Below are 20,315 nucleotides of genomic sequence, written 5' to 3' on the forward strand. Positions count from 1 at the left end.
GACTCCTTGACTTCAGACTCTACTGCAAAACTACAGTAATCAAGACAGTATGGTACTGGCACAAAAACAGAAATATAGATCAATGGAACAGGATAGAAAGCCCAGAGGTAAACCCACGCACCTATGGTCAACTAATCTATGACAAAGGAGGCAAGGATATACAATGGAGAAAAGACAGTCTCTTCAATAAGTGGTGCTGGGAAAACTGGACAGCTACATGTAAAAGAATGAAATTAGAACACTCTCTAACACCATACACAAAAATAAACTCAAAATGGATTAAAGACCTGAATGTAAGACCGGACACTATAAAGGTCTCAGAGGAAAACACAGGAAGAACACTCTTTGACATAAATCACAGCAAGATCCTTTTTGACCCACCTCCTAGAGAAATGGAAATAAAAACAAAAATAAACAAATGGGACCTAATGAAACTTAAATGCTTTTGCACAGCAAAGGAAACTACAAACAAGACGAAAAGATAACCCTCAAAATGGGAGAAAACATTTGCAAACAAATCAGTGGACAAAGAATTAATCTCCAAAATACATAAACAGCTCATGGAGATCAACACTAAAAAAACAAACACCCCAATCCAAAAATCGGCAGAAGACCTAAATAGACATTTCTCCAAAGAAGACATATAGATGGCCAAGAAGCACATGAAAAGCTGCTCAACATCACTAATTATTAGAGAAATGCAAATCAAAAACTTCAGTGAGGTATCACCTCACACCAGTCAGAATGGGCATCATCAGAAAATCTACAAACAACAAATGCTGGAGAGGGTGTGGAGAAAGGGAACCCTCTTGCACTGTTGGTGGGAATGTAAATTGATGCAGCCACTATGGAGAAGAGTATGGAGGTTCCTTAATAAACTAAATATAGAATTACTATATGACCCAGCAATCCCACTACTGGGCATATACCCAGAGAAAACCATAATTCAAAAAGACACATGCACCCCAATGTTCACTGCAGCGCTATTTACAATAGCCAGGTCATGGAAGCAACCTAAATGCCCATTGTCAGATGAATAGACAAAGATGTGGTACATATATACAATGGAATGTTACTCAGCCATAAAAAGGAACGAAATTCGGTCATCTGTAGAGACGTGGATGGACCGAGAGACTGTCATACAGAGGGAAGTAAGTCAGAAAGAGAAAAACAAATATCGTATATTAACACATATATGTGGAATCTTGAAAAATGGTACAGGTGAACTGGTTTGCAAGGCAGAAATAGAGACACAGATGTAGAGAACAAACGTATGGACACCAAGGGGAAAAAGCAAGGGTGGGGTGGTGGGATGAATTGGGAGATTGGGATTGACATATATACACTAATATGTATAAAATAGATAACTAATAAAAAAGAAAAACAAAACAAAACAAACAAAAAAGCAACAGTAACCTCTAGGACAAGAGAGTCCAGGGAGGAGAGGCCACAGAAAAAAAAATGGAACTCTGGAGAAGTTCCAAGTTAAAAGCTGGATGAACTCAGAGAGCTGGGCCTTCCTTGCCTCCCTCTTATGGAAAATCTTGTGGAAGCTCCACAGGAGTGATATTCTCGGCATCACCACTCGCGCTGCACAGCTACAATCCGCCTTTGGGCGCAGGCATCAAGGTAAGTGCAGTAGCCACACATTATGGCCCCCTTCCTCCTTACTGAATATCAGTATTTGCTGAAAAGAAACATTCATCCCAGCTCGCGCCCACAGGCAGCTTAGCGCATCGGCCCATCGATAGCGCTTCTCTGCACGAGGCCTGGAGGAGCTGGCCCCACCTAACACACTTCATGTTCCAAAGCCAGTATTACAGCACATTCTACCCCTACCGGGTGACCTGAAGAAACACCCGAGATGAGTGTATATGTGGGGTATACGATGGGAAGTAAACTCAGGTCCCAACAAGCAGGGCTGTGGCTCCTTGAAGAGGGGAAGAAGAGGTAACAGAGTGCTAAGGTTTGGGCCACCTGGTCTTTCATCTCTCTACCAACCTCATGTGCTAAGGATACCTCCAAGAAATAAGCACCCCCCCACCCCCAAATAACAGCAGTACACATTTTGGCATTTACTATGGGCTATGCACACTACCTACATTCAGTCCGTTGAATTACCAGAGAGCCCCAGGACCTGGTCATCGGTCTTCTTACACATCTACATCCTCCCTCGCTGACCTCATCTAGTTCCATGGCTGGAAATACCTACATGCTGACAACTCTCAAACCTGTATCTCTAGCTTCATAGTGCAAACGGCCTTCTTGACACCTTGCCTTGGATGTGCAATAAACATCCCAATCTTAACATGTCCAAAATCAAACTGTTAATTTTCTGCCCTATTCCGGGAAATGCTCTATATTCCAAATCGAATGACTTCTCCCCATTTTTATTATTATAACCCTAGTCCAAGGAATATCTCTGTGCTTGTTCTGCTGCCTTCTGTTCTTTTTCTCCCACATGTTCTAAAATGTAAATTATATTATCTCCCTGCTTAATTCCCTCCAATGGAGTCCCACTGGATGCAGAGTAAAATCCAATCCAGGCAATCTGTCAAGATTGCCTCTGTAGCAGGGCTTTGAACTTGCTCTTCTCTCCGCCTGGAACTGTTCTTCCTTATTGTTACATGATAACCCCCTTTTCAACATTCAGCATCTTCACTCCAATGACACCTTCTCAAAGAGACCTTCAAGGTCTCCCATATCTTATTTTTGTGCTACCGTCTGTGTTGTTCCTGACTAACAGTGCCTGGTAAGTAGCAGGAGCTCAACAGACTGCTGCAGAATAAATACTCTTCATGAAAGTCCTGTGGGGAAAGAGTTACTATCCCCATTTTGCAAATGAGGAAGGTGAGGCTTAGAGAGGTTATGTAATTTGCCCAAGGTGAGAGAGATGATCTATGCCCAGAACCTGAGCTAATATGTTAACTTTCTGTTCTTTTGGGTGAGGGAAGAATAGTACTTAGAGAGCTCTTTTGGATAATCTTCACATCTATAAGTGAGAAACAGGTCTATTTATCTGGATCCCCAAAGCAGCAGCTTTCCAATAGCTTGCTTCTTGGATTACAGGGAGAAGGGTGGCAGTACAAGAGGGCTTAGGGATTCTTCTTTTGATTAGCCCCAAGGGTCTGAAACAGAAATAAGGTTAACATCATTCTGTAGCACCTGTGGTCACCACTTTAGAATCCAATGTGAGGACTGTGCTCTAGTTGAAAAAGGGCTTTTTTTCCTGCTGTTTAAAGACACCACTGAGTATTTTGGGGTGTGACTGAAAGTTTCATATTAAAATAATTATTTCAGTAAATATTACTAAGGAACAAGTTTTGAAAAACTGTGAAAGAAAAAATATCTATGAATGCACAATAAGAATGCACATGTGAACACACTGTATTTAAAAAAAAAAAAAAAAACAGCTGGTAAAACAGAAAAGGTTGAGACTGAGGATAAAAAGAAGAGAAACCAACAGGTAGTTAAACAGCATGGTAACTACAAGGGCAGGCTGTCCCTCCAGAGTAGATGGAAACAACGGAGGCGGGTGCTGAAGTTGTTCCTTTGAGTCTTCCAGGTATGATAAGAGATTAGCAAAGACTGTGACCATTAACTAATCCCACCCCTATCTCCACTGCAATTAATTTGGTACCTAATCTTTGCTACTCTTGTTTTGTCAAATGAACATAATTACTGCCATCTAGAAAGAATGACAGATCATCACCAAGTCGGCTGATACTAAGGTTAATCAGCCTACATTTTAGGGTAAACTTTTACCTATGGGGTATCTACAAACCTTGAGAGGCTATCACTGGCTTTCTCTCACCTTGCTTTACACAGGGATGGCTTTGTAATTTCCTTCGCTTCAGATCAAAGTGCATTTCTCTAGATTTACTTGGGATATCCAATTTTGAGATAAAAATACAATATGAAAAAAATTCTGTGAAACAGTGCATGTGCAAAGCTTCTCCAGGTGGGGTGTTCCTACCCCAACATGGCTAGGGAAAGCTTTCTAAGGTCAAAGGTAAGTGATATATCAAGAAGAAACCCCACAGTGGAAACTAGTGGGCAAGTGCACCAGCTTCCCCTAAAGTAGCATCTTCCTCTGTAGGAGAGCGAATGCCGCCTCTCAGTTTCTTTATTGCCAAACAACTCTATAGAGTCTTGCCTGAGGAATCTGAAACTGAACAGTAAACCTGCATCCATTAGTTCCACCTCCCCTGGAAGAAAACCCTGCTCCTCCTCTTGCCCAACCTGTGTCAATTATTAGGCCACAGTCTAGACAAACACCCCAGCTAGAAACCTGGAGTCATACTCTCAGAGGCTGGACCCTGGACAATGAAAGAAATACGTCTCTTTGCCTTTATATGGGCAAGGCCTAATGCTAGGTCATAACTCACTTCAAGAACACAAAACCCGGGCTTCCCTGGTGGTGCAGTGGTTGAGAATCTGCCTGCCAATGCAGGGGCCACGGGTTCGAGCCCTGGTCTGGGAAGATCCCACATGCCGCGGAGCAACTGGGCCCGTGAGCCACAACTACGGAGCCTGAGCGTCTGGAGCCTCTGCTCCGCAACAGGAGAGGCTGCGATAGTGAGAGGCCCCCGCTTGCCGCAAATAGAGAAAGCCCTTGCATAGAAATGAAGACCCAACACAGCCATAAATAAATAAAATTTTTTAAAAAAGAGCACAAAACCCTGAGTCTCTGGAGGCTTCATAATACAATACAAAGGTACATATAATTTCAGTTATTTTTAGGGGTAACGTATTTTGGGGCATTTTATCTGTTAAACATTGCTCCATATTTGCTTAGAAAAGAATAAAAAGCTATGGGGTATTCTAAATTAGAAAACATCTTAACAAAAGATTAAAATGAGAGACTTTGAAAGAAAACAACTAGCCTGGGATTATAAAATTATAAGCACAGGAAATGATGCTTCTAGGACTCAAATTAATCCCAGTAACTGGAGGCTTGGGTTTTAATGCATACAATGGGGGAAAGTATGGAAAGGACTGAGTAGAATTTCTAGAAGGTATAGCCATGGACATTAAAGCTTGATAAATGAGTTAAACAGCAGATTAGACACAGCTGAAGAGAGATGTGATGTAAACTGAAAGAAGAATCTGCAAAGAAAGGAGACAGCAGTGGAGAGAGGCATAATAACAGGAACAGATTAATTCACACCTCTCATCATTTTTATGGTATATATGAATTAGTGTTTTCATCATTATTCCCATCAAATTTAGTTCTTTAATTCCACAGATACCTCACTGGATTAAATGAGATCATGCACATAAGATGTTAATACAATGCTTGGCATCAAGTAAGTTCTCTATAACTGCTAGCTGTTCTTTCTATTGGTCTAAGGGGATTTGAGCAGGCCACTTGGCTTCTCTACACCTCAGCTTCCTCAGCTGTAAGATGGGGATAAGAGTTGCCCTGACTATCTACCAGGGTTGTTACAGACAGCTAATAGGAGGATGAATGTGAAACTTTTTTAAATTGTGGAGAGTAACAGCAGTTGAGGGGTGGGCTCGGGGAGATGTTGGGGACTGAGATAATGATGTATAATTTCCCTCTCTCTCCATCAGAGCAGAGCTAATTGGGCCAAACGTACGGGTCTGTGTGCTCCATGGCTATGTGATCACAGCACCTTCCTGAGTACTTGTTTTTATGTTCAGCACTGTGCTTATTAAGCCCATTACCACCACCTAGCCACACTCTTCATACTGAAATCCGTATCTGACATTTCTAAGAGTGACTTATGATTTTAAAATTTTTAGTATTAAGCTCAAGAACTTTTTAATCTTTATCCCATACCTTTTCGGATGGTAACTGGAGACTGCACAGCCTTTCTTACTGCCACTTTGGCTCCACCAGCTTTCCTCTGTATGGTAAAAGTAGCAGTTCCTATAAAGACAGGCGAACTTCTTTAGCCTTCCATATGCACCCTTCATGTTGTAAGTTCTTTGAGGACAGAAATCTTCTGCTTAGTAGGGGCCCAATAAATGGTGGTTGATTTGAACCAAGAAAGCAAAACAAAAATGCAGATGAAGGAAGGGAAAGTCTACTTTGAGACTTGGTATCCTTATAGCACAACCACGGACCTTTCTCATATGGCAAATGTGCCCTGACAACATCTCTGGCAACTGGAAAAGCCAGGCGTATAAGCCTATTTCCAGTAAACACCTAGACAAAATGCGAAGAGAATGATCAACTAAGGTTTCTTAAATTCCAGGATTAGTAGCAACCATTTACTGTTTATGTCATGCAAAATGTGTTACTTATGATCCTCAACAGCTCTATGTGGTAGGATTTAAAAAACATATCTGAGAGCACAAAGTAAGCGGCAGAGCTGGGCTATGAACCTAGGCCTGGATGATTTCAAAGGCTAGACCTATTGTTTATGCTTATAATGCCTCTCAGATACTTATTATATAGTCCTCATATATTGTTTTTGACAGAATTAAACACAAAACAAGCAAAAAAAAAAACAGAAAGAAAACCCTTAAATTTAACAGTTTGCGCGCGGGGCTGAAGAAGTTAGGCAAAAACTGTATACTGCTTTATAGAAGACAGATAGTTGGGACTTCCCTGGTGGCACAGTGGTTAAGAATCCGCCTGCCAATGCAGGGGACATGGGTTCGAGCCCTGGTCCGGGAAGATCCCACATGCCGCGGAGCAACTAAGCCCGTGCGCCACAACTACTGAGCCTGTGCTCTGGAGCCTGCGAGCCACAACTACTGAGCCTGCGCGCCTAGAGCCCGTGCTCCGCAACAAGAGAAGCCACCGCAATGAGAAGTCTGCACACCACAACGAAGAGTAGCCCCTGCTCGCTGCAACTAGAGAAAGCCCATGTGTAGCAATGAAGACCCAAGGCAGCCAAAAATAAATAAATAAATTAATTTAATTTAATAAATAAATAAATAAAAGACAGCAACATAGAGTCAAACTCAAAGAATTTTCAGGAAAACTTCTTTTACAGAAGAACTGCAGGGAATTTTTAAATCTTGATGGATCCTCACTTCCCACCTGTGCAACAACTGAACTTGCCCCAGCGGGCTCACGTTGTCTGTATCACTGACCGGAAGAGCCCGGTTTCTCCCACTGCCGCTGGATGTTGTCAGGGGAATGGCTGGGTTCTGGATGTGGCAGAGGCAGTCAGGGAGGTCAGTGTGTTCACACTCCCTCAAGTTGCCTCTCCTACCTTTGCCTTAGAGGTCCAGGAAGCTGAGTGACAGGTCGGCTCAGATAACAGTTAGGCATACGGTGTTCTATGACACAGTACAAACACTACAATACCTGCCCAGTAATATTCTTGAACAATAATTAGTTTATAAATAGCTATTTTTAAGCAAAAAAGCTAAACAGCCTTTTTTTCCCATTTATCCAGTTATTCAATTATTTCATTTGTTCAATGTGAAGCGGTAATGCAAGATATAGGGAGTGTTGCTACCCTCAAACATTTAGTCTATCCTGGGACAAAACCAAGTTTATAAGTAACTACAACATAAGACCTGTTGCAGTAGTGCCTCAAGAGGGGCAGAAACACGTGACTGAGGGTTCAGAGGACAAAAAAAATAACTATATTAGTTACCAATGCTACTATTTGTCTCTAATATTCACAACTACCATGCAAGTTAAGTATTAGCCAGTTTCAAAATGAAAATATGGATGTCAAAATTCATTACACTGGGTTGGAAGAGCTAAAGAATTAAAATTAGGGATGTCTTCCAAGACACGGAGGGGAGGCATTGAATGTATAAGGGAAATTTCCAAGGCAGGAATGGGAGCACACAGCATGTGTCTGGAAAACAAGCCTGCAAGTGCTGTGGATCATCCGGATTATACGCGGAAAGGGGGCTAAGGAGGCAGAAGGGGAGGACACCTTAAAGGCCAGGGAGAGGGTGTGGACTCATCTGTGTGGGGTACGGGTCACTGAGGGCTCCTGAGTCCCTGGGCAGCAGCAGCACCTCATCAAGCACAGCTCAGCAAGGACAGGTAAGGGGACCACAGAGGGCCAAGGCCTCAGCCCGGCCAAGTGCAAGGTAACAATACAGGCCTGACATTGGGCAGGTCCAAGGAAAAGACATATCTCCACATAATCCAAGACTTTTCCATCTGACATTAAGAAACCATGATTGAAGTATAAAATCTTTTCCAATTTTGGATATTTCTTTTATTTAATTTTGGTAAATGTATCAGGTATAAAATAAAACTTAAAAAAATTTTTTAAATGGTTACTATTTTGAAATTCTAGTTTAAAAAAGAACAGTGTTTTCTTATTATAATTCATCAATCAAAAGTAAGAGTTAACCAAACTATAAAGTTTCATCAAAAAGACTGCAATATATGGATACTTCAATTTTCTCAGTTAACGTGCATACTAAAGTTCAGGTTCTAGGTGTGGAGGCTCTAGACCCAGACTGGGTTTAAATCTAGACTCTACCACTTCCTAGATATCTGATCTTAGGCAGTTATTTCAAGTTTCTCTGCACTGGCCTTCTCTTGTTTCAAATGGGAACATAATAGTACCTTTCTCGCAGAGTTGTAATTCAAGTGCTTAAATGGAACCTGGCACGTTAGTTATTATTATACATTCTTAGCTGTATATATGTATACTACATGTTAACTATGATTACACATTTTTAAACAAATAAGTATGTTTTACTCTAGTAATCAAAACCCAAATATGACAAAATAAACTAAAGGAAGGCTAGTAATGAATAACATACTATATCTTCAAATGTGGAAAAGAATATTCAAAAAGGGTAAAAACGATATTATTTCAACCTGCACCTGTTCTATTCCTACTCTATGATATATCCATCCTGAAATCTATCAGAACTTGATTTGTAAAAATGCCTACATCTGTAGCCACACGAAAGAAATAGATTCCCAAATAAGTCATATCACACAGAATTGACTGTTCAAATTCTATTACAAAAAGGCCATTAGTTTAAAAAGATCCCTAGGGTCTTCTCATTTCAAAGCAATAGAACAAAATCCCAGTACCGCTAACTCTTTATCAATCCCTTGCATTCTGCTGAAATAGAAACTGCTTTTCACTAAGATTTACAACTTTTACTAACGAAAACACAACTTTGGAGACAAGAAAGAATAGGTCCAAATTACACAAGATAAAAAAAAAAGTTTTCAGTCTTACCACATGGCCAAGGTGAGCCTTGAGTTTGCCCCAAAGGTCTCCCCTTTTGGGTATAACTTGGTTTGATGGATATATATCTGACTTTTCCAGGTCTATGTATTGGAAAATTGTGATCATGTCGATTCTCTCTAAAGTAGAAATTACACAGTTATTGTAATAGAATCTTCTATCAGTGATAAACTACAATATTTCAAAAGATGTAAATTCCAGTTCAGATTAATACATTCATTTTGTACCTCAGTGATGCATTTAGTATATAATTCTCCTCATATCTCAAACTTCACTCATTTTTTTCCAAAGAAATTGTTTTTATCTCTCTATCCATTTCAAATGCTCTATACATTTGGCAGTTATTTATGTATTAAATACCATGCATTATTCTAGGAAATATTCAAGGAGAGTCTCTGCTCTTTTGATTACACCCCAAATGACACACACACAAGTAATCTGATTACGTCTAGCTTTGTGTCGGGTAGCATTTCCTCTAGGCTCTTAAGTTACATGATTATGTTTACAATCCTAATCAATTATTTTGTCAAAGGTGGTAATTTTTAACAACACTATACTGGCAGTTCATTTCCTCCTTATGGGTCATTAACAAATATAATTCTGTGTTTGTTTGCCATATATAAGAAACTTTACACTTGGGTACTTTTCTTTAGTATCTATGTTTAATTAACTCTTGCCTAATGAACTAATATCCAAACCTAATGCAGGTCATTAATTTAAGAAGAAACATATAACAGTATCTACAATTGAATCAGCAATAACTGGGTGGGAAGAAGAGGAAGAAGTGGTAAGCTGGTGATGACTGTCTGTTTCTACAAGAATGGAGCCAAGTAGAGAAACAGGGGAGCAGTTAGGAGGCAAATTACAGAAGGAATTATTAACAAAAACTACAGAAAAGAAGAAAACAGGATTGAATGGATATAAAAATTGTATTAGGCATACAGAAGTGCTTTGTTACATCTTAATTAGAGATTTAATGCCAATTTTGTCTTTTTCCTTGGTGATTAAAACTAATGAAGACCTCATAATTATGGCACCATTTTCCCCTTCACTTTATCATCATAATTCAGAACAAGTCCACTGAACGTGAGTCACAACAGCGCTTCACACTTATCACGCTTGACATAACCTTGCCAAATGACGTGCCAAACCTTGTCTTACCCTCTTGGAGAAAGGGAGCGTTGCCTTCTGGGAATTTGAGCAGGTCTGGGTTTGTTAGGCAATGGTTTCTGTGCAGTTGCTGGAAGCTGTACTGATTCAGATAACAGTTCATTCATCAGACTGTATGCTTGTGAGATTCGACGACTATAGTGGTCAGAGAGTAGCAATCTTTAGAGAAAGAATTAAACATTTAGTAAAAGAGTCACTTTCAGTTCATATTTCTAGAGGGAACATAGTGTTCAAAGACCACCTAGCATTTATTTTCTTCAATGCATTTCAACACAAATTCAAATTTCAGATTTCTGAAAACCATTAGGAGGTATTATTAAAGGCATCTGTAGTTATGGCCTTTGGGGTATTTTCAAAATGCACATACATATCTGGATTGGGAGAGGGAGGGGAATAGCAGAAATAAGGTATAAAAATTGAATGGAATAAATAATATTTGAAAGCAAATTCCAAAAAAGGCTATTGGAGTCTAATTATTTTCCTTGCAGTTAGCTCCCATAATTTTCTGTTTATCAACAAAAAAGGGACTACTGTGCAAACCAGAATCCCTAAGGCATTATCTACGGCCTCGAGTGAGCAAGCAAGAGAGAGAATGATCAGGGTGCAACCACCAAACTCACCTGTCTTTTTCGTGCTTCATCTTTTGTCTCAGCCTGATTTCCCTTGAGGTCATGTAAAACTGCACAAGAAATAACCAGTTAGTTCATTACTGTTCAGTTCAAATAATTAAACCATTATGACCCTTGGAAAACATGAAAATTCCACTAATATGTTTTAATAGGAAGTTAAAACATAATTTTGTTATTTAGGAAACAGTACAAAACACTGTCTGTCATATTTGATGAAGCTTCCTACCCCAGCACAAAATATGAAAATGTTAAATTAAAGCATCATGTAATTAAAATAAAATCCAATTTAATAAATGGAATGCAAAGTCTATTTTAGTAGTTAAACTAATGTATTTTCTCAAAAGGAGAGATCCTTATCAGCTGCATTTAAAATGGAAAATGGGAACGTTTTAAGGATGGAGACACCCATACTTTGTACTCTGTCTTATGATTAATCTCACCAAGAGCTTGGTTGATAAAAGCAGAAATGAGTCAGACATTTAAAACCATCACTTTAATGTTTTAAAATGTTTACCAGAAACCTACTATAGTGGGTTCATTGTGACTTGTAAACTCTTCAAAACTTATGCACCATGGGGTAAACTGGCCAACATCAGCTATATATGTCTTATTCCAGAACATTAAGAGTTACTGTTGAATTACTAATGAGGATAAGTCCTTTCACATACAATGGATTCACTTTCTCAAGGTCCTATACAGTAGTCAACAATAATTTAAGGTCTTACTGATTTCTGATAAAAATGAAAACGAAAATTTTAATTACATTAACCCCTCACTAGTTCCATACCTTTACCCAAATAGAAGCTAAAAATAAACAATTATCTGCGATACTGAAGATGTCACAAAGTCTATGAACAAAACAGTCCCAGTGCCCTCAGAGTTCATTTATTCTAAATTTGGATACAATTCTAACCGTCTGGGGAATCTGCTTGGCTGACAGGGAGGGCGATATGCAAACTCACCCTCCGTGGGGTGGAAGAGCACACATATACACACACACTGTAAGATTCTGGTCTTCGAGTAGCCCTGAAGGTCATTACCATGTCCCCAGAGCTATCAACAAAATGTTATCTAACATCAGCATGCTCTCTCCAGACACAGGTAAGTAAATTACACTCTTTAAATAATAGTTCACCTACTTTTGCACCATTTGGTGCTGAAATGTGACAACCTTATCTGGAAAATTCACTTACAGAATATGTTCCCCTCATGATGCTGAAAAAAAATGAAGTGCTATTATATTTTATTTCAGATGACAAAGTAAAAGATAAACTATAATCCAAGTGTAATCTAAATGTGAGTTTCACAGTTATGGAATCATCAAAGTAACATTGCTTTGTTTCACCTTCTGAAGAAAAACACTTCTGACCTGACCATGGTGATGTCCATAGTCAGGGCTCAGGAAACGAAAGATGACAGTTTAAAGGACAGTTGAAACACACACACAGAAGGGCCACTGTTCTGTTGGTTCATAACTGGACCATACTTTAATAGATTTTTTTGTAGATAACTTATGGAGAGAAAATTGATTTTTAAAATAGCTTTACTACACACACAGTTGTTCAACTGCCACTGACTTTCATTGAAAATTAAGGGAGTGACTCCAACTGGTCACCCAACCCCTCGACCTCTTCATTCGGTTAAAATGCTAGAGCCACGGGACTTCCCTGGCTGTCCAGTGGTTAAGACTCTGTGCTCCCAACGCAGGGGGCCCGGGTTCAATCCCTGCTCAGGGAACTCTATCCCACACGCAGCAACTAAGAGCCCGCATGCCGCAACTAAGACCTGGCACAGCCAAATAAATAAATTAATTAATTAATAAAAAATAAAATAAAATGCTAGAGCCATAATTAGCCTCAGGGAGAAAAAATAATTTAAGATAGTTCAATAGAACATGGTTTGTAGAATTCCCTGCTACATTTTGTTAAGGTAATTTCTTAACTTTTCCAGACTTAAGTAAAATGCTGACTTTTCTATCAAATAAAAAAATGCATCCAAATTATGTTAATCCTTTTCTTGAATACTTGCTAAGAAAAAAATTACAGATATTCTGTGATAATTCCATTACCCTGGATACCGCAGACTTACTGGGTTGCTCCTGGGGCAGAAAGGATGATGTTCTTGCCCTCTCTTCTCTGCTAGCTGAGTTAAGTACTCTGCCATTCTTTCTTTTCGTTTTCTTTTCATCCAGACTTGAATCTCTTTTCTCTCCTTCTCAGTTCTTTGTGGACGTCTACCAGAGGAATGCTGAATCCTAAGAAATTTAACCAGCAGGGCATCACTTGATGTTAAATTTGTTATGGAGATAAAAAGTATCACAACTAAATACTGCTTCTTTGGACAGATTCTGCCCCATCTTGAAGAGTCATACACTCATGATGTCTAATCAACTTGCTACAACCTGTCCCCTGAAATCCACTGACAATGATCTCAGGTCACTGACAGCCTCTTCAGTCTTCATCTTACTGCACTTCTCTACAAATTTGGTACAACTGGCTTCTCCTTCCTACTTTAAACTCTCTCTTACCTGGGTCTTTCTCTAACTCTCAAAACATGATGCAGCCTCTTAAATTGGTGCCTTTCTTCTCTGCTCACCATGAGATATTAGTGTCTTTAAAGGTTCTGGTTTGGATTTCTTCACTTATAATCTATTTCTGGACTATCTCAATCACTTCCAAAACTTATACTACAGAGATGACTTCTAAACTGATGCTTCTCTGGATCTGGCCTCACGTTCCTGCCCAGGCCACACCTCCCAAGGGCCGACTCAAGCTAATGACTGAGCGTGGCAGGGATGTTGTGGCTGGCCCCGATCTACAGAGACAGGACTCCTCTGATGGGCGATTTTGGCATGATGTCTCACCACTGACCCAGCTGAAACACGCTTAGAGCTATACTATACTCTGGGATTGCTTACCCAACCCTCTCTCCTTCACAGGCAGCAGTCAGAACTGCATTGGGGTCTGATGCCTCGCCCCACTTCTGATTTTTCCCTTCACAGGCATTTCTCTCAGTAAATCTTTTGTACATCTAATCCCATCTTGGCTTCCACACAAAGAGTACTGAGAGTGGCCCCAAAAAACAGGTGCTGTAGACGGGGATTTGGGGCAGACTCATCACCCAGTATGCGAAGAAGACACCATCCTAACTGGAAGATGGGTCATGGATACAGACGATATGGCTGATACTGAACACCTGCTTTCCTTCTGAGAGACTGGACTCTTTGTACATGCCAGGCAGAGGGTACCCTACCCAACCAGCCCCCAATGAATGAATAAGCCAAAAGGCATATGTATCCCAAAGAAGCATTAGTAGAAGAGGCAGCCTTCATTCTATCAGGAACGAGTTCTTGGCCCAGGAAAGGCTACAGGGAAAAACATTTTAACCTAATGTTCCAAGGAAAAGCTATTTAAAATGTATTCTAAGGGTTCATATTTAGGGTAAAGTACTACGAAATAAATCATTAATCCTTCTAAGAAGAAATAGGATTAAATTTATGTTGTACTCAGAGTGATGAGACCTTGGGAAAACTCAAAGGATACAGATGTGCTGCATTAGTTAAATAAGCCAGTCTATATATATTAGAGGAGGGGGAGGAATGACACATACACATCACAAAATGTATTTACAAAGAAAAAAATCTACTTTAAGCTTTGAATTTGTTTCTTAAAAAATCAGAAAATTAGAAATCAATTAGAAATCAAATACAGGAAAAACAAACTGTAAAAAACACAAATACATGGAGGCTAAACTGCACTGCTAAATAACCAAGAGATCACTGAAGAAATCAAAAAATAAAAAAATACCTAGAAACAAATGACAACAAAAACACGATGATCCAAAACCTCTGGGATGCAGCAAAAGCAATTCTAAGAGGGAAGTTTATAGCAATTCAAGCTCACCTCAAAAAACAAGCAAAACCTCAAATAAACAATCTAACCTTACACCTAAAGCAACTAGAAAAAGAAGAACAAAGAAAACCCAAAGTCAGTAGAAGGAAAGAAATCATAAATATAAGAGCAGAAATAGATGAAATAGAAACAAAGAAAACAATAGCAAAGATCAATAAAACTAAAAGTTGGTTCTTAGAGAAGATAAACAAAATTTATAAACCCTTAGCCAGACTCATCAAGAAAACAAGGGAGAGGACTCAAATCAATAAAATTAGAAATGAAAAAGGAGAGATTACAACTGACACTGCAGAAATACAAAGGATCATAAGGGACTACTACAAGCAACTGTATGCCAACAGAATGGACAACCTGGAAGAAATGGACAAATTCTTGGAAAGGTATAACTTTCCAAGATTGAACCAGGAAGAATTAGAAAATATAAACAGACCAATCACAGGTAATGAAATTGAAACTGTAATTAAAAATCTTCCAACAAACAAAAGTCCAGGAAGAGATGGCTTCACAGGCGAATTCTATCAAACGTTTAGAAAAGAGTTTTAACACCTATCTTTCTCAAACTCTTCCAAAAAATTGCAGAGGAAGGAACACTCCCAAACTCGCTCTACGGGACCACCATCACCCTGATACCAAAACCAGACAAAGATATCACAAAAAAAGAAAACTACAGACCAATATCACTGATGAATATAGACACAAAAAATCCTCAACAAAATACTAGCAAACAGAATCCAGCAACAGATTAAAAAGATCATACACCATGATGAAGTGGGATTTATCCCAGGGATGCAAGGATTCTGCAATATACACAAAACAATCAATGTGATACACCATATTAACAAATTAAAGAATAAAAACCATATGATAATCTCAGTAGATGCAGGAAAAGCTTCTGACAAAATTCAACTCCCATTTATGATACAAACTTTCCAGAAAGTGGGCACTGGGGGAACCTAACTCAACATAATACAGGCCATATACGATAAAGCCACAGCAAACATCATTCTCAATGGTGAAAAACTGAAAGCATTTCCTCTAAGATCAGGAAGAAGACAAGGATGCCCACTCTCGCCACTCTTATTCAACACAGTATTGGAAGTCCTAGCCACAGCAATCAGAGAAGAAAAAGAAATAAAAGGAATACAACTGGAAAAGAAGAAGTAAAACTGTCACTGTTTGCAGATGACATGATACTATACACAGAAAATCCTAAAGATGGCACCAGAAAACTACTGGAACTAATCAATGAATTTGGTAAGTTTCCAGGATACAGCATTAATGCACAGAAATCTCTGGCATTCCTATACACTAACAATGAAAGATCAGAAAGAGAAATTAAGGAAACACTCCCATTTACCATCGCAACAAAAAGAGTAAAATACCTAGGAATGAACCTACCTAAGGAGACAGAAGACCTGTACTCAGAAAACTATAAAACACTGATGAAAGAAATCAAAGATGACATAAACAGATGGAGAGATATACCATGCTCCTGGATTGGAAGAATCAATGTTGTGAAAATGACTATACTGCCCAAAGCAATCTATAGGTTCAATGCAATCCCTATCAAACTACCAATGCCATTTTTCACAGAACTAGAATGAGAAATTTTACAATTTGTATGGAAACAAAGAAGACCCCGAATAGCCAAAGCAATCTTGAGAAAGAAAAACGGAGCTGGGGGAATCAGGCTCCCTGACTTCAGACGATACTACAAAGCTACAGTAATCAAGACAATATGGTACTGGCACAAAAACAGAAATACAGATCAATGGAACAGGATAGAAAGCCCAGAGATAAACCCACGCACATATGGTCACCTTATCTTTGACAAAGGAGGCAAGAATATACATGGAGAAAAGACAGCCTTTTCAATAAGTGGTGCAGGGAAAACTGGACAGCTACATGTAAAAGAATGAAATTAGAACACTCCCTAACACCATACACAAAAATAAACTCAAAATGGATTAAAGACCTAAATGTAAGGCCAGACGCTATAAAACTCTTAGAGGAAAACATAGGCAGAACACTCTAGGACATAAATCACAGCAAGATCCTTATTGACCCACCTCCTACGGTAATGAAAATAAAAACAAAAATAAATGGGACCTAATGAAGCTTAAAAGCTTTTTGCACAACAAAGGATACCATAAACAAGACGAAAAGACAACCCTCAGAATGGGAGAAAATATTTGCAAACTAATTAACTGACAAAGGATTCATCTCCAAAATATACAGCAGCTCATGCAGCTCAATATTAAAAAAACAACCCAATCCAAAGATGGGCGGAGAACCTAAACAGACATTTCTCCAAAGAAAATGTACAGATGGCAAACAAATGCATGAAAAGATGCTCTCAACATCACTAATCATTAGAGAAATGCAAATCAAAACCACAGTGAGGTATCACCTCACACCGGTCAGAATGGCTATCATCAAAAAATCTAAAACAATAAATGCTGAAGAGGGTGTGGAGAAAAGGGAACCCTCCTGCACTGTTAGTGGGAATGTAAATTGATACAGCCACTATGGAGAACAGTATGGAGTTTCCTTAAAAAACTAAAAATAGAACTACCCTATGACCCAGCAGTCCCACTACTGGGCATATACCCTGAGAAAACCATAATTCAAAAAGAGTCATGGACCACAATGTTCATTGCAGCTCTATTTACAATAGCCAGGACATGGAAGCAACCTAAGTGTCCATCGACAGATGACTGGATAAAGAAGATGTGGCACATATATACAATGGAATATTACTCAGCCATAAAAAGGAACGAAACTGAGTTATTTGTAGTGAGGTGGATGGACCTAGAGTCTGTCATACAGAGTGAAGCAAGTCAGAAAAAGAAAAACGAATACCGTACGCTAACGCATATATATGGAATCTAAGAAAGTGGTACTGATGAACCAAGTGGCAGGGCAGGAGTAAAGAAGCAGACGTAGAGAATGGACTTGAGGACACGGGGAGGGGGAAAGGTAAGCTGGGATGAAGTGAGAGAGTGGCATGGACATATATACGCTACCAAATGTAAAATAGATAGCTAGTGGGAAGCAGCTGCATAGCACAGGGAGATCAGCTCGGTGCTTTGTGACCACCTAGAGGGGTGGGATAGGGAGGGTGGGAGGGAAGCTCAAGAGGGAGGGGATATGGGGATATATGTATACATACAGCTGATTCACTTTGTTGTACAGCAGAAACTAACACAACCTCGCAAAGCAATTATACGCCAATAAAGAGGTAAAAAAAAAAACACACACACATAAAATATGGTCAATTTTAAATATTCTTGAACCATAAACATTTTAAGCAGGTTAAAAATGAATTATTCAATGATTACCTGGAGATGCTCCTCGCCTGTTGTTCTGTTAAGCCAAGCTCTTCACTGGAAACTCCATCTTTTGTTATAAGGTCATTGATAATGTCTGCAATATCAGTCAGTTCACTCATCTGGAGTGGATCTACTGAAACACTTCATTCCCAAATGCAGTATGAGAGATATAAATCAATATCTACAACTTAATTACATTAAGCAAAAATGAACATGTAAAACTATGCTCTCCAAGAGTATAAATGAACACAAAAAATGATAAACATATAACTAATTTCCTTCTATTGCTTTAATTCCAGTAATCCTCAGTGGAAAAGCCTAATCATCAATAACTGATAACTTCATATGCACTCTCAAAGGAGCAAACATAAGGCCTAGGGGACAACTGGGACAACTAGGACAACAACCTGTCCTGCCTATGGAAATTTAATACGTACGTAGTAAAAGAAAATGTAGCAAGTGTAAGCTACTGTATTCTAATGACCTATGCTGAACAGTAAGGGATACAATATAACAATCCTCAGTTTCTTAAAACAGGAGGCCCCACCCCGGGGCTGTGGACCACTACCCTGCTACCGGTCCGTGGCCTGTTAGGAACAGGGCCACACAGCAGGAGGTGAGAGGTGGGTGAGCGAGAAGCTTCATCTGCCGCTTCCCACCGTTCGCATTACTACCTGAACAATACCCATCCCCCAGCCCCGACGTCTGTGGAAAAACTGTCTTCCAAGAAACCGGTCCCTGGTGCCAAAACGGTTGGGGACTGCTATCTTAAAACACCCCATTCCCAATGGGAATTACATTCCTTTAATCCACAAAAAATATGTAGTGTAGAAGTTTACATACATATGAACAACAAAATTTCCAGAACACATAATTTATACCTAACTTTAAGTAAAACTGTGAATTAATTCTTAAGATATTTACCTCTCAAATAATTCATCACTGTTATTCACACCTTAAAAAAAAGAAACATTACTATTAATAAAAATTTCAGGTCAGTTTTTTCTATTTTTGATTATTAACCTGATCTAGAAATTATATATATAGAAACTGAAATATTTTTAAACCTCCATTTGGTAGTGAATATTGTCTACATTTTAAGATTATTACTTTTCTATCCAGAGTACTCTGAATAATACATTTTAGGAGGTACAATCTTTCTTTGCTTCATACACAGTTTAGAATACTGGAGTGAGATTTACTAAAAAAACAAAAAACAAAAACTTCTGATGATCTAAAAGGAGTACTTGTGGGAAAGTATCTAATTTAACTACAAGAGCCTTTACTTGGAAGAATATGCCCCAAAGAGTAATTTTTAAACGTTGTCCAATATTAACAACACGTCTTTAAAGCAAAACACTTGGTCTACTCAATTTTCTGTATGTTTAACCCTCAAAGAGAATTGAGTTAATACAGGGAAAAGTGTCCTGACATCTCTTGTCAAAAACACTTCCTTGTTAAGATTTTCTTATCCTAAGATAAAGCCACCCTGCCTCTAAGACTTAGAACATCCGCATTTTTTTTTTTTTTTTGGTTTAAGGCCCATGTTCATCATGTCCTTTATTATATCATCCATGCTCACATGTTTTTAATATTAAAACAATTTTGCTTTCTTAAGCAGATGTTGTTTTGTTTGTTAATCCTCAAATCAAGAATTTTACATTATCTTTGCTCTCAGAGTCTGGTCATTTGCGAGTTCTTCGATAATGGTGTACATCTAGGCTAACGAGATATAAAAGATCTGACTAAGAAATGAAACGGATTCCTTTCATCAAAAGGCAGAGAAGTGTTATATTCAAATAACTACTTTTAAAAGTAGTTACATAGGAAGATTCTATCCTTACTTCATTTTCAAACAATTTTTGGAACCTGTTCTTTGGGACAGCCTTCACAATTTACTAAACACAATGGATCAGCTTCATTCCTTGATAGTCACAATTCCTGTTTTTAAAAAATTCCAAGCAGTGACACTGAGCCTGATCATCTACTTCACTTATCAGAAACACCTCTGAATAACTTACGGCTGTTAACAAAAATTAAATCCATTCTCAGTGACTAAATTATTTGGCACTTATATGAACACTCAGAAGAAATTGCTAAGAAATTAAAGTC

General features: G+C 38.8%; 1 protein-coding gene across 9 annotated transcripts in view; it reads right to left on the reverse strand.

Moving 5' to 3' along the window:
* The window catches only part of CPLANE1 (ciliogenesis and planar polarity effector complex subunit 1), a 129,853-nt gene that overhangs the window by 13,112 nt on the left and 96,426 nt on the right, over positions 1 to 20,315 (reverse strand). For 8 of the 9 annotated variants that reach the window (XR_011073066.1, XM_068535253.1, XM_068535248.1 and 5 more), the window contains 7 exons: positions 19,128 to 19,158; positions 18,213 to 18,344; positions 13,049 to 13,214; positions 10,952 to 11,010; positions 10,323 to 10,490; positions 9,153 to 9,280; positions 5,807 to 5,896 (listed from right to left, as the gene is read on the reverse strand). Coding sequence is in view for 8 of the 9 variants with exons in the window: in XM_068535253.1 (XP_068391354.1) it covers positions 5,807 to 5,896; positions 9,153 to 9,280; positions 10,323 to 10,490; positions 10,952 to 11,010; positions 13,049 to 13,214; positions 18,213 to 18,344; positions 19,128 to 19,158 (774 nt within the window). In the remaining variant the exon portion in view is untranslated. The remainder of the gene's footprint in view (positions 1 to 5,806; positions 5,897 to 9,152; positions 9,281 to 10,322; positions 10,491 to 10,951; positions 11,011 to 13,048; positions 13,215 to 18,212; positions 18,345 to 19,127; positions 19,159 to 20,315) is intronic. The other variant, XM_068535251.1, reaches the window with a different exon arrangement.

Source organism: Eschrichtius robustus, chromosome 2 (assembly GCF_028021215.1).
Source record: "Eschrichtius robustus isolate mEscRob2 chromosome 2, mEscRob2.pri, whole genome shotgun sequence".
NCBI lineage: Eukaryota > Metazoa > Chordata > Mammalia > Artiodactyla > Eschrichtiidae > Eschrichtius > Eschrichtius robustus.